Here is a 13,957-nt window from a genome sequence, read left to right on the forward strand (position 1 = left end):
ACTGGGCTCCGGTTGGTCCAAGGCCTGAGCGTCCACCACGAGAAGGAAAAAAATGGAGGGAGGGGCCCGGAGGAAGGGAGGACAATCGAAGGACATGTGTCTAGACTTTCCCCAGCCCTCTCCCTCTTTCCGCTGCCTACAAAAGCCCCAGGCCTAGACACAGTTCTGTCTCCACCTTTTAGTCCCCTGTTCTCCAACCACAGAGGAAAGAAATAAGAAAGGAGCTCATGCTGCCTCCAGAAAGTATCTATCTACCTGATCAGCTGGTCGCCTCCCACAGGGGAGCGGGCCTAAGCCATCAGTAGGACATCCCAGGAGGGCTCCTGGACTGTGAGGGGCAGCAGGCCGGGCTGAGGGACCCCCCCCTCCCCTGTGCACGAATTTTCTTGCACCAGGCCTCTAGTCTATATTATAAAAGGCCAGTGGCTGTAACGCCGTAATGTTGTAATGAACAAACGACTGGTCACCAGGAGGTGCATGGAGCACCTCTCAGGCCCTCCCCCTGGCCCACGAGCTGCTCGCGGCGGTGGGGCGGGGCTTGCAGCTCACGTGGCATGGCAGGGCTCATGGCTTGCGCAGCATGGCACGGCGGGGCGGGGCTCACGGCTCTCGCAGTGTGAAGTGGCTTGAGGCGGCTAGCTACTTGTGCACAGCGTGTCTGGGGTACCGCCAGTGTGGCGGGTCTAGGTCTCGCAAGATTTTGTGCACTGGGCCTCTAGTTGTAAATAACGCTGCTATGAAATAGGAGTGCACACATTCTTTCTGATGGGTGTTTCGGGATTTTTAGGATATATTCCCTGAAGTGGGATCACTGGGTCAGATATCTGAGATATCAATGAGAGAGAGAGAAAATCAATCAGCTCACTTCATATGGCTACACCTGGAATAGAGATGGCATGTAGGACTTTATTTGGGGTAACAGTTCAATCAGCAAATCCTCTCTCAGTCTAAGTATGAAATTCATGATGTTTAACAACCCATCGTCATATTTTTGAGGACTAAAGTTATTTCTTTTCATGATGCTGATCATCTTTAAATTCTTACTTATTGCCATTGAACATCGATCTGTGCAGTTTTCTTAACTTAGTTTGTTGCCCAATATGCTGTCTTTCAATTTTCTTTCCATACCAAAAGCTGAAATAAACAATAAACTTTAAAGTGTTTAGAGGCAAAGACAAGATCTATGCAATTCTCACTTAATTTTCACCTGCCATTATATCTCTACCTAATAGATTTTATTTGATGACACATCAATTTTTATGGAGGGGGTGTTTAATGGGAGGCAATACAAAGTATAGGTTAAAAACATGATCACTAGCAGTAAAAAGATCTGGGTTTAAATCTGAATTCTGGTTGCATCTTCCACTAACCCTGCCACCTTGGGCAAATTACTTAATCTCCTAATCTTTTAAAGGAGTGTAGTAGTAGTTCATGTCTCATATAATTATTTTAATAATTAATTGAGTTAAAGTATGGAAAGTATCAGCACAGTGATTGGTTTACATAGAGAGAATATTTAGTAAGTGAGAAAAATAGTGTACATGCAAGTGAGAATGGGGGAAAGACAACGATTCTAGAGTGACATACAGTAACATTTGGCAATCCAGCTACCACAAAGTGATGTTTACTCCTCTCTTGGCTACCCCATAACTTGAATACTGTGATGGAAAATTAAAAACTTAAATACTGTGATATAAAGTCAGTAATATATTTTATGTTACATGATAAGGGGACAAGAGAGGAAAACAAAACAAAGATATTTGATATACACACAAATATATTTATAACAAAATAAAATAAGGAAGAAATACTCATTATAAAAAAAGAAAGTGAACATTTCAACATATTTATAGAGAAGAGTTAAGACAGGCATGTTTTCAAAAGTGCTTGTGTTGTCCTCCAAATACTGGCTGTGGGGATTGCCATTATAATAAGTGGTTTCATTCTATGGTACATATCTTAGATTTGATACATAAATATTGGCTTGCTTGTCAGTCTTCACAAGTATATCCCCTAGGCCAGGGCTAAATCTTCTATTTATATACAACATTTAATGGAGTGCCTAACACAGGGTAAGTGCTCAAGGCAAGTTAAATTAAAAAATCTTTAACTCGCACAGTCTAGTAGCACAAAATACAAATACATCACATACTTTAAAAATGCACAAACGATACCTAATAGGTATGTGCTTGTGTGCGCGTGCATGTGCACATACGTAAATTAGTGTAAAACAAAGACAAACTCAAAGTAAAACTAACACATCCTTGAAACAAGAGTTATATCTCACAAGTGTTAGTTTGAAGTCTTCTTTCAGATGTAGGTATAATTCAGATTATATCTTTCTACACAGGTCTACTTTCACAAAAGATATTTGTTGGGCTTATTTTTAGCTAGAAACAAGCCATGAGAGACATTCCCATTGTAGCTTGTTAAAAGAATCATTAGAAGAGACTTGTCTACATGGCTAGGCTCATGAAGGCTTTCTCACATTATTTGTCTATATGACTGAAGGACAGATACCATTAATTCTGAAACAATCACTTTCAAATTTAACTGACAATTTTCTCTTCTCTCCCTTGGCAACGATAGGGGAAATATATCACAGTTTATATGCTTTATTGTAACATAATCTGAGATGTTTCTTGATTGAAATTAGACAGTTAGGTCACACATCTTGTTTTCCATGATCTTCTGAGTCTGAATGGAACAAGTCTGAAATTGAGGCATGTAAGACACAAAAGTCTTCTGACCAGAAGTTCCTACGTTGAAATTGTTTTCTACAAGGTGTGAGCAGCTGTCCTGGAGGATTCTGATGTCAGTGAATAAACAGTGGGCTGGGAGTGGACACAACACCCCTGACTCATCTGTCAGAAACACACTACTACTCTCTTTCTTCATTGAGGTGACCCCTAAATAATAGACAGACTTTTCATCATTATGTTCTTCAGAGAAATTTCCTTCAGAGAAATTCCCTTCAAGGTTCAAAAGTTTATCCAATTCTTCGGAGAATGTAAGGTGTGGTGAAATTATATTGGGGTGCTGATCTGATAACATAAAAAATGCCTGTGTTTCTATCTCCCAAGGGCTAGTAGATAAAGAATCCTTTGTTGGAGAATTTTTGCTAGAGAAGCATTTGCTGACTGAGCTATTGATAAGCCCTTGCTCATCATCAGTTGCACTTGACTTAGAGTTGCAGAGCAGGGTGGCATATTTAACAGAGGATTGTCTCCTGCCTTCATCCTCACAGGTTATTTTGGTGCTGCCCGCCTCAGAGAAGCTAGCACTATTGCATTGGTCATTAATACAAATGGAACCCTTTTCAAGATCTGCAGTTGTCAAAAGTAGAGGAACCAAAGCAGTTTGCACCTTCTCATCTTTATTTTTCCACGATGTATCAACACTGATATCTTCTGAAATGGTTTCAGGCTCCAAAAGAAGAGGGCCAAATGTCACTGATTCTGTATGCTTGATAAAAAGATGCTCAAACGTTTCTGGCTAAAAGAAAAGACACATTTTAATGTTTAATTGTATTATTATTTTTTTTCCCGCTTCATTATGACATCCTTGCAGAAATGGAAGTGTGAAAGATTAATGCTAAAGGACTTAAGTCAACCAAAATTTCACTAGTTTGGGACTGACACAGATATATCAAAATTCAGAAAGGAAAAGCAGCTTAAAAAATAGGATGAGATTGATTTAGGTTTGAGTCCTATTTCTGTGGCCATGGGCAAGTACATTCATCTTTCTGCCTTACATTTCGTTTTCTTCATCTGTAAAAATATGTTCAATACTTACTTCATGGCATTGTGGTGAGGAATAAATTAAATAGCATCTGAAAGTGCTTAGCTCTCAATGAAGACTGATTTTTTTAATTAGGAAGTGCTACAATCTGAAGAGTTCCTTACATTTAATAACAAATTAGATTTCCACAAACTGAAAATGTAAAATTCAACTAAAAAAAGTAAATAGAAATAAAATCAAATGAGCAAAAAACATGACGTAAGATATGATGTGAAGGTAAAATATTTGTTATTGCTAAGAACTTATCTGCCTTATATCCTACTGAGAATCTGTTTAAGATATCAGAAAATAAGAACTAAGAAGGTGAAAAAAAAGATCACAGACTTTTAAATTACTATTTCTTATTAATAAATTCATATAAAATACATGGTATGGGACATGTGAAATGAAGACAAAGACACAAAGCAAATGCATATCATATATTTTATAAGAATGGTGGTTACAGCAAAAGAAAAATCCTCTCAAGCATAACACATCAAGAATATGTGTGCAAAAAATACAACTCATACAATGTGAACATACTGAAAAAATAAATGCAAAATAAAGAATACTGTGGACACATCACATTGAAAAATTAACACAACTAAATGAAGTGCTATAGAAAATGTGTGAAATTTGCATATCATACATATAAGTGAACTTTTGAATATTAAAAATTTTAAACTAATAAAATGAATTCAGATTTGTTACCTGAATTCAAAATGGCAAATCTATTCCATATAAAAACATAATTCATTTAGCAAAGTTTTGAACTGAAATGCAATATATTGGTAATTATAACCATAAAAGAATAAATATACCAAACAGTAAATATAATAATAATGGAATAGGCTTATAAAGATATTAAAATACTGCATAATGACAAATACCATGTTAACATAACCTTCCCATTATTCTATAAACATAATATAGTAAGAGGAATGGTTTCTGTGCCTAGTTTCTTTCTGACAGAAATCTATACTTAAATTTATTATTTCCTTCAAATATTTGCTTGTTCATTTTGTTTTTTCTTAAGGCTACTACTGTATATGTTTTTAATTTCTTAAAATTTTTAATAACCTAGAAATTAAGATCACCAAATAAAGGAATTACATACTATCAGTGTGAAAACAAAAAATACACAACGTGGCCCATGGAATGCAGTCAAACTCACATATGTTTTTCAAATGACATGTTTGGCATATTTAATGCCTTCTAGGACTTCATAATTGGTAACTAAAAACTGACCCAGGTCTACGATTGCATTCATTTTAGATGGAAGACTTCACTAACAAGTAATTAGAAATCATACACTCATATATTATTGAAGGGTATAAAGGGGTCACAAACCTTTATTAAAAGTATGCTTATTCAAAAGCATCTAAATTACTGTATGCATCTAAATTTTTGAGGTTTTTAGAAGAGTCTGGGAACATATTAAATATATGTTCAGCTGTGGGAAATAAAGAATGTCTTTTCTTAATTTCACTCAGATTTTACATTCCAATGATATCTGTTTAAAGTCAATGAAAGGGAAAAAAGATACCATTCTCCTCATTTTTTAGTTTTTGGGTTTTTTACATTCAAATAAAACTATGAATGAAATCTAAATTTAAGTGATCCATGTATAGCCTAAATTTAAAAAAAAAATTTTTTTGGTTCATCAAACAAAGACTTTGGTTTATTTTGAATGTGAGCAACAGAGCACAGTTAGTATGCTAAGTTCATAGACACAGCAGGTGGTCTTTTTCAGGGAGAAACGGTCTGTCCTCGCCATGAAATATTTGTAAGAGCTCCAGAGTCTTCCTTCTTGCACCACTGTGCACTCCCTTGCCTGCCAGAAGCTTTGGGAAGTTCCGTGTAAATATATTAAATTCAAGCAAAAATTTTACAAGGAGGCTGAATTGGAAACTAATGTATTTTCTGGTCAATCTGATCTTGCTATGCCAGGTCATGCTGATAGGAACTGTAACTTTCAGAGGCCTGTGACCAGCACAAACTGTAACTTCTGGCTTTTTTTGAAATGAAATGGAAGTTAGCACTTGACCATTTTCCAGAGTATAGCAAATGAAAACTCCCAGGTTGACCACATGGAAGTGTATATAAAGGAATATGAGGTGGAAAATTTTGAACATAAAAGCATAAACTAAATACTTTTACTTCATCTGTAATTAGAGTCAGTATATCTGCAAAACTGTCAGAATCTGCTGTTTTCATCTAATGACAACATTGTTTATATTTGATGATACCTAATAGATATGTAATAAGAACAACAGTTAGAGTTTTTCAATGTTTCATGATCAAATGATCAAACAAAAGCCAGATATCATGAACACTGCTTTTTAAACTTCAGATGACCTGAAAAGTAATCATACATCCAAACTGAATTGGACTCAGACCTTCATCTCCATCCCAAATTTACCCATCTGTTTTTAGTTCTAAATCAACAGATCCATCATAGTTTAGTTCTTAATAGTTCAACCAAATTTTATTTTTAGATTTTTCTCCCCTTCTTCAAAATGTAAAAATCTTCTAATACTCTATAGAATGTTGGAAAGTTGGTACATTGGGTTCATCTGTAGTGATCATGATTAGACTTCAAAGACTGTCCGTACTCTGTTTAGATAAAATAAAACAAAATAAGAAAGAAAAATAAAAAAAAATTACTCAGAAAACAAAATATAAAAGATTTCAAAACATTTTCTGTGAGGCATGGGTTCTGGACTGTACATTCCTGTGTTATATAACAGTACTGCATCTTTTTAGAAAAGGGTAAAATTTTGAACTAAGGTGACTTCTCCCACTTTCTTAATGCATGCCTTAATATTACACACGTGGACAGTCTTAATTACCTCAGCAAAGGAAAAACTATAGAGGAATAACAAAGTAAGTAAAAAGAGAGAAAAACAAAGAACAGAAAAAATAAAAAGGGTATGAGAAAGAAAAGTAATATTAGATAGTTTGGAACAAGAAAAAAATAGAGCAGTGAAAACAAAAATTTAAATGTTAGGAGGAAGAAGGACTAAAAGAGTGAAAAATAGAATCAGAGAATCATTATCATAATTTTTTAATCTAGAAAAAAGATCTAAGAGATCATCTGTACAACTATTCAACTACATATATAGCTATATACAACTGTTCCACTATATATACAAGTATGTACAACTATTCAACTAAATATATAGCACTATATACAACTGTTCAACTACAAATCCTGCTATATACAATTACTCAAGTATATATAGAGCTGGCTCTATACAACTATTTAAATGAATATGCAGTAGCAAAATACAACTATCCAACTAAATATACAACTATATACAGCTATTCAAACATATATATATATAGCTATATACTACTATCCTATATAATAAAAGGCTAATATGCAAATAGACCAAATGGCAGAACTGGAACAACCAAACAATCGGTCGCTATGATGTGCACTGACCACCAGGGGGCATGTGCAGAACATGGCTGGCGTTGGCCACTGTGGGATGGTGGAGCAGGTGAGCAGGGACACCAGACCAAGGAAGGGTGCCAGTAGCTGTCATTGGGGCGAGCCTCTAGTGGTTACTAAAAATTCTTTGCTCCCGCACACGCCATGGTCCAGCCCAGTGCTCTCACCTGCTGCCAGCGCCGGAGCCGCTGCTCTCACCCACTGCCAGCACTGGCCCTGCTTGCACCCACAGCAGGCATCAGAGCCGCTGCTCTCATCTGCTGCCAGTGCCTGACACCAATCACGATCACTCGGTGCCATCAGTGGGTGTGAGCAGCGTCTGCCAGCTGTGATTGCCCCTGAGGGCTTCTCCACCTCCCCCTGCTCTTGAGGAGCAATTGGGGCAGCAGCCGCCACTCACACCCGCTGACGGCGCCGGCCCCATCAGCGGGTGCGAGTGGGGCCCACTGCGGGCAGACAGGGGACTGGGGGCCACAGTGGGAGAGTCCGGGTAGGGGCGCAAAGAATGAGCCAAGACCTGTCCCTGTGCCCACTGCAGCCTCATGGCCCACATTTCCTTTCAAGGTGCACAAATTTGTGCTCTGGGCCCCTAGTTCAACTATATACAGTTATTCAACCATATATAGATGTGCAGCTATATACATCTATTCAACTAAATATACAGCAGCTATGTACAACTATTCAACCATATATCCTACCTAAAAATAGAGTAATATGCAAATTGACCGCACCTTTGCTATGCCTAAGCCACTCCCACCAGCCAAGCCACGCCCACCAGCCAATCAGGAGCAAATATGCAAATAAACCCAACCAAGATGGCTACAGCCACTGAGAGCAGGAGGGAGGCTTGGGTTTCCACGGTAACAAAAGAAGCCAAGCTTTCCGCGCCTCCTGTTGCCGGCCTAAGCCTCCACTCAAGGCTACAAACTTTCAATTATAGAAGGTGAATTAACTCCAACAGAAATTGCTGCTGGCCGCGGAGCGAGCAGCAGGCTTGGATTTGCTCCAGGCTACCAAGTTTCAATTGTAGAAGGTAAATAAATTCCAGATACCGGGGCCTCCTCTTGGGTCGCCAGGGGGCATGGCCGGCCTGCAAACCACCACAGGCCCCTCGCTCAGGCCGCCCCACGCCCCAAGGGAACCCCCACCCTTCAGGGCAAACCAGTCAGCCCCCACCTATGTACCAGGCCTCTATCCTATCTAATAAAAAGTAATATGCAGATTGACCATCACTGCAACACACAATATAGCTGCCCCCATGTGGTCAAAGATCCTGCCCCCATGTGGACACAAGATGGCCACCACAGGATGGCCAGCATGGGAGGGCAGTTGGGAGGCACCAGGCCTGCAAGGGAGGGCAGTTGGAGGTGATCAACCCTGCAGGGGAGGGCAGTTAGGGGTGACCAGGCCGGCAGAGGAGGGAAGTTGAGGCAAACAGGCTGGCAGGGGAGCAGTTAGACATCAATCAGGCTGGCATGGGAGTGATTAGGGGGTGATCAGGCTGGCAGGCAGAAGCGGTTAGGGGCAATCAGGAAGGAAGGCAGGAGAGCAGTTGGAAGCCAGCAGTCCTGGATTGTGAGAGGGATGTCCAACTGCCCGTTTAGGCCCGATCCGAGATTGGGCCTAAACGGGCAGTCGAACATCCCTCAAGGGGTCCCAGATTGGAGAGGGTGCAGGCTGGGCTGAGGGACACGTCCCCCCCTCGTGCACGAATTTCGTGCACCTGGCCTCTAGTATATATATATAGCCAGGGCCTTCCTTCCCCAGCTGCCTGGTGCCAGCAGAGGCCTTCCTTCATTCAGCACCGCCCCCTGGTGGTTAGCGCACATCATAGCGAGCGATCGACTCCCAGTCTCTAGTCGAACTCCAGAGGGGACACTTTGCATATTAGCCTTTACTGTATAAGAGATATACAACTATATACAACTATTCAACTATATGTACAGCCCTTCAACCTAATATACAGCAGCTATGTACAACTATTCAATGACAGGTAAAACTATATATAACTATTCCCCTTCCCCAAAGCAAAAGAGAGAAAGAAATCATCTGTTCCATGTATCTCCCCTTTTTTAGACAAAACAATTGAGGCTTAAAGTTACACAGCTACTTAGAGCAGCAAGGACCCTAAGTCAGTTTTTTCCAGTCCAACAATCGTTATAGCACAATGGAAGATGACAAGATATCCCAATAACAAACTGTCAGGAGAATATATTCTTTGTTTTGCTTTTCTACTTGCTGTGATAGATTTGAGCTCATCAGTTCTTACTTTCTTCTGGATACTTATAAACCAAGGGTATATGCATAAATATGAAGAGGAACAAGAAAATAAACAAAACTGAAGTCATATTTTAGGGAACTGGAATACATGCTTCTAAGCCCAGTAACGTGCACTTCTAAATAGAACGTCTAACTCAAAACTACACTAGCTCTTCCATACTTGTGCAAGGTCTGCTAGCAATGTCAGGATGCTCTGCCTCACATCTGTGAGGGTGGTGCTCTTCCATGGGCGACTGGGTTTCTTCTTTGGAGGTCTAGAGTAGGCTAAGGAACCTAAAATAGTCTTCAAATCACAAGGAAAAATCCACTTTGTTTTAGCTTTAACACTCCTAAAGGTTGTTAAGTGGAGCACAATCTTATGAAAATGGACATAAATGTAGACAACCAATGAGCTGAGTTAGATTTTAAAAATATAGATGATTTGGAATTAGAGAAAGAAAACAATAGATTAGGCAAAAATGCTAAACAAAGGGATAAAAATGGTTAAAGTCTTTTTAACACTGTGAAATTTGAATTAGAAGACTAATTCAACCTTTTGTCTAATATTCTGACTTTTACTTTACTTTTAAAAATTATTTGTTGAATTTATTGGGGTGAGATTAGTTAATAAAATTATATAGATTATGGGCGTGTATATCTTTCCTCATCAGTCTACCCACATAAGGCAACAATCCCTGTCTATATGCCTTGAGCTTCCAGTCAGCCTGTCTACTGTTTCAGTCTTAAACAAGAAAGGAAAACAAAAGATTATTATCAGATATTTGGGGAAAGTGAGATAAAAAAAAAAAGTAAGGCCAAGAAAAACAAAGGAAAAACATAATCTTAATAAAAACGGAGAATTCAGGGAGTAGAAGAAAAAAGAATTTTTTAAATAAACAACAATCTTCTAATTAATATTTCTAATAAGATTTAACAAAACATTGCATGCATAAAAACAGGACAGAATACTCTTAAAAATAATATTTGGAAACTTACAAATATATTAGTAAATCAACAAGTGAATCTAAAAATCAAGTAAATAAAAAATCTGATGAACAGAATAAACTGGTGAATATAATAGAATCAGGGGCATAGAAAGGGAGTGGACTGACAATTCTTGGGGGGAAAGGGGTGTGGGGGTGCAGGAAGAGACTGGACAAAAATCGTACACCTATGGATGAGGACAGTGCGGGGGGGGGGGGGGTAAGGGCAGAGGGTTGGGTGGGAACTGGGTGGAGGGGAGCTATGGGGGGAAAAAAGAGGAACAATTGTAATAATCTGAACAATAAAGATTTATTTTTAACAAAAGTAAATAAAGTTAAACTGAAACACTGGAAAAATAGGTTATGGCAAAGGTCTCAAATGTAAGACAAAAACAAAGAACAGAGAAAATATAATGAAATATAGAATGAAATATAATGAGAGAGAATCTAAAATCCAATGAATACAGACTCTAGAAAGAAAATCAAAGAAACAAGAGAAAATTGTCAAAGAAATAAGATAATTTCTTAGAGTTGAGTGGAGACAGAATTGAAAGTATTTTCAAATGATGACCAAGTTAAATGAAAAAAGACCCTTCCTATAAAGTACAGAATAGGGAATATAGTCTATAATCTATAATAATAAAAGTATAATATGCTAATTAGACCAGATGTCCTTCTGGATGTCCTTCTAGATGACCTTCCAGACGAATCTAGGGCTGGGAGGGAAGCCTGGGTCCCAGGTGCCAGAGGGAAGCTGGTGCCAGCAGCTGGGGGAAGGAAGGCCTGCTCTTGCACCAATTTCGTGCATCGGGCCTCTAGTGTTATAATAACTATTTATGGTTCCAATTGGGTACTGGAAATATAGGGGTGATCATTTTGTGAAGTATATGATTGTTTGACCACTATGCTGAACACCTGAGAGTAATATAGAATGATACTGAATGTAAACTGTAAATTAAAAAATAAAATTGAAGAAAAGAACTTCCCTAGACCCATCACTAACGTATTTTTCTTTTGTGTTAGAATTGAATATACCACAATTGCCTGTCCATTCATCATCATTGTGTGAATATATGATTTGATTTTTATTGGATATATATATGTAGGAGTGGAATTGTTGGGTCATATGGTAATTCAATGCTTAACTATTGAACTGTCAGATCATTTTCCAAAAGGGTTGCACCATTTTACATTCCCAGAGGCAGTGTATCAAAGTTTCAATTTCTCTACATTCTCACCAATACTATTATCTGTGTATTATATTCTAGCCACCCTAGCTAATGTAAAGTGGTATCTTGTGTTTCGGATTTATTTTATCTAATGCCCAATGATATTGAACATCTTTCCATTTGCTTATTGGCCACTTGGAGAAATGTCTATTCAGATCTGTTGCATACATTTTATTGCATTAAAATATGCATAACATAAAATTAACCCTTTCGACTATATTTTAAGTATACAATTTAGTGGCACTAAGTATATTAAACAATTAATTGTTAATATGGAGTTGATGGTAAGATAATCAGTTTGAGTCACATGAACCTCTGTTTGCACCGAGGCTTTTACGTGTACGTCTGGGTAGATCAAGACAAACTGAATCACTCTCAGCTTCAGTTTTTTCATCAGAAAATATGATGCAATTAGGCCATTGAGAGAATTAAATGAATATAAAAGCAAAGAGCAGTTAGCATATCTACCTAGTACTCTTAGCTAATATAACATGATTTCCACTGTATTATTTTTCTCTAAAAAATAAATTTTAGTTATTTAGGAGATTAAAGCAATGAGATTGAAAAGTTACTAAATTTTAGAAGATTTTTATCATTAGTAAGATATTTGAAATTATATTCTTTTCCACTCCAAATATTCTTGCTATATTTCAAAATCTGAGTTATTCCTAATTGTGTTATCTGTATACCTGTTAAGCCCTAGTAATAAACTAAGCATCTTGAGGGCTAGTTTTGCTTAAAGAATAGCTTATAAAATTATGAAATTAAATATTTGCAGAGGTTTAAAAATCCATCTTACATAAGTGTAAGTTTAATTTTGATAACTAAATTTTTAAAATTGCAGAGTTTAAGCATGGGATTATTTATATAGTTTTTTATTTGATTTAAATAATTATGGAGATAATTATAGGTATTAAAAATACTGATTCCAGCCCTTTGCCTAAGGACAATCAATTTATACCAAAACCCATTCTCCATCAGATTTGATTCTTAATATTCTAATATTTATTTTATTACATAGTGCTGTGACACATAAAATATATGCATATTATTAACTTTCATATGATAAAATACCTATTGAATTTTGTATCCCCCAGTACTAAATCCTTATATCCTGCCACCCTTGGAAATATACAGTAGATTAAACAGACTCCTATTAAAATGAATTGAGTGAAAAAGAACTTTTAAACCTTAAAAATGTTTAAAGCTCTAGAAGGCATATGACATCTAAAATACAATCTTATATTTTGGGTTAAGAAAATTGAAAAAGGGACCTTTTGAAAATTAAGTCCTTGTGCCCAGGAACAATTCTTGGGGTTTGGAACATCATCCCAAAACAGCTTCTTCATTCTACAAAGGAAAAATCAGGCATTAGAATCACAGAAAAGCATTCATATCAAAACTGTTAACAGTTAATGAATGTATAAACTAGAAATTAATCCCCCAGAGGTATGCCTCAGGAGGGGCAGATTCATTTTCACATGCTATCACACGAAGATTTCCACCAATGAGCTGCCTAGACCAAAGTTAATAATCATTTATATATATAAAAGCCTAAGCGACCTTTACGCCCAAATGACTGGAACGACCAGAACCACTGGTCCACCAGTCACTATGATGTGCACTGACCAGCAGGGGGAAGACACTCAATGCAGGAGCTGTCCCCTGGTGGTCAGTGCACTCCCACAGCCAACCAACCTCCCGCAGACACCCCCCCCACCCCCCGGCTGGCCAACCTTCCCCCTCGGCCAGCCAGCCAGCCTCCCACGGCCCCTCCCTGCAGCCGGCCGGCCTCCTTATAGGCCTCAATCGCCAACCAGGCCAAGGGACCCCAACAGTGCACGAATTCGTGCACCGGGCCTCTAGTTATAATAATAAAAATAGCAAAACACTTATTGAAAACTGTGTGCCAGGCACTTTGCATAGGTTTTCTCAGAGAAAATAAAATATTAAAAATGGTCATCAAGTGAGTTTCAGAAACAACTCTACTCGATATGGCACCATCAGGTCACTTGACCAAAAGATAAATTCTAATTCTAAAATGGACTCTCCCTCTTTTGTGCTAGAAGACAAAAGTTTCTACACAGATTGATTCTATAAAACTCATTGGTCCAGACCTCTTAGCACAAACCCACAAGAAATTCAAGGCCATTTGCCAAACCAGACTATCTAGAGCCAGCAGTGCTGATTTTTAAAAAGCAGAGTGCTTATTGGTTATAAGTGAACTGCTCCAGGTAAATTTTTAGCAC

General features: G+C 38.0%; 1 protein-coding gene across 2 annotated transcripts in view; it reads right to left on the bottom strand.

Moving 5' to 3' along the window:
• Window positions 1-4,210: 4,210 nt before the first annotated feature.
• LEPR (leptin receptor) overlaps window positions 4,211-13,957 on the bottom strand; it is a 105,173-nt gene continuing 95,426 nt past the window's right edge. For both annotated transcript variants that reach the window (XM_079776627.1, XM_079776626.1), the window contains exons 18-19: window positions 12,983-13,058; window positions 4,211-6,396 (exon numbers count right to left, since the gene is read on the bottom strand). In XM_079776627.1, the coding sequence (XP_079632753.1) occupies window positions 6,379-6,396; window positions 12,983-13,058 (94 nt within the window). In that variant the 3' untranslated portion in view covers window positions 4,211-6,378. The remainder of the gene's footprint in view (window positions 6,397-12,982; window positions 13,059-13,957) is intronic.

The sequence above is a fragment of the Cnephaeus nilssonii genome, assembly GCF_951640355.1.
Source record: "Cnephaeus nilssonii genome assembly, chromosome: 7".
Lineage (NCBI taxonomy): Eukaryota > Metazoa > Chordata > Mammalia > Chiroptera > Vespertilionidae > Cnephaeus > Cnephaeus nilssonii.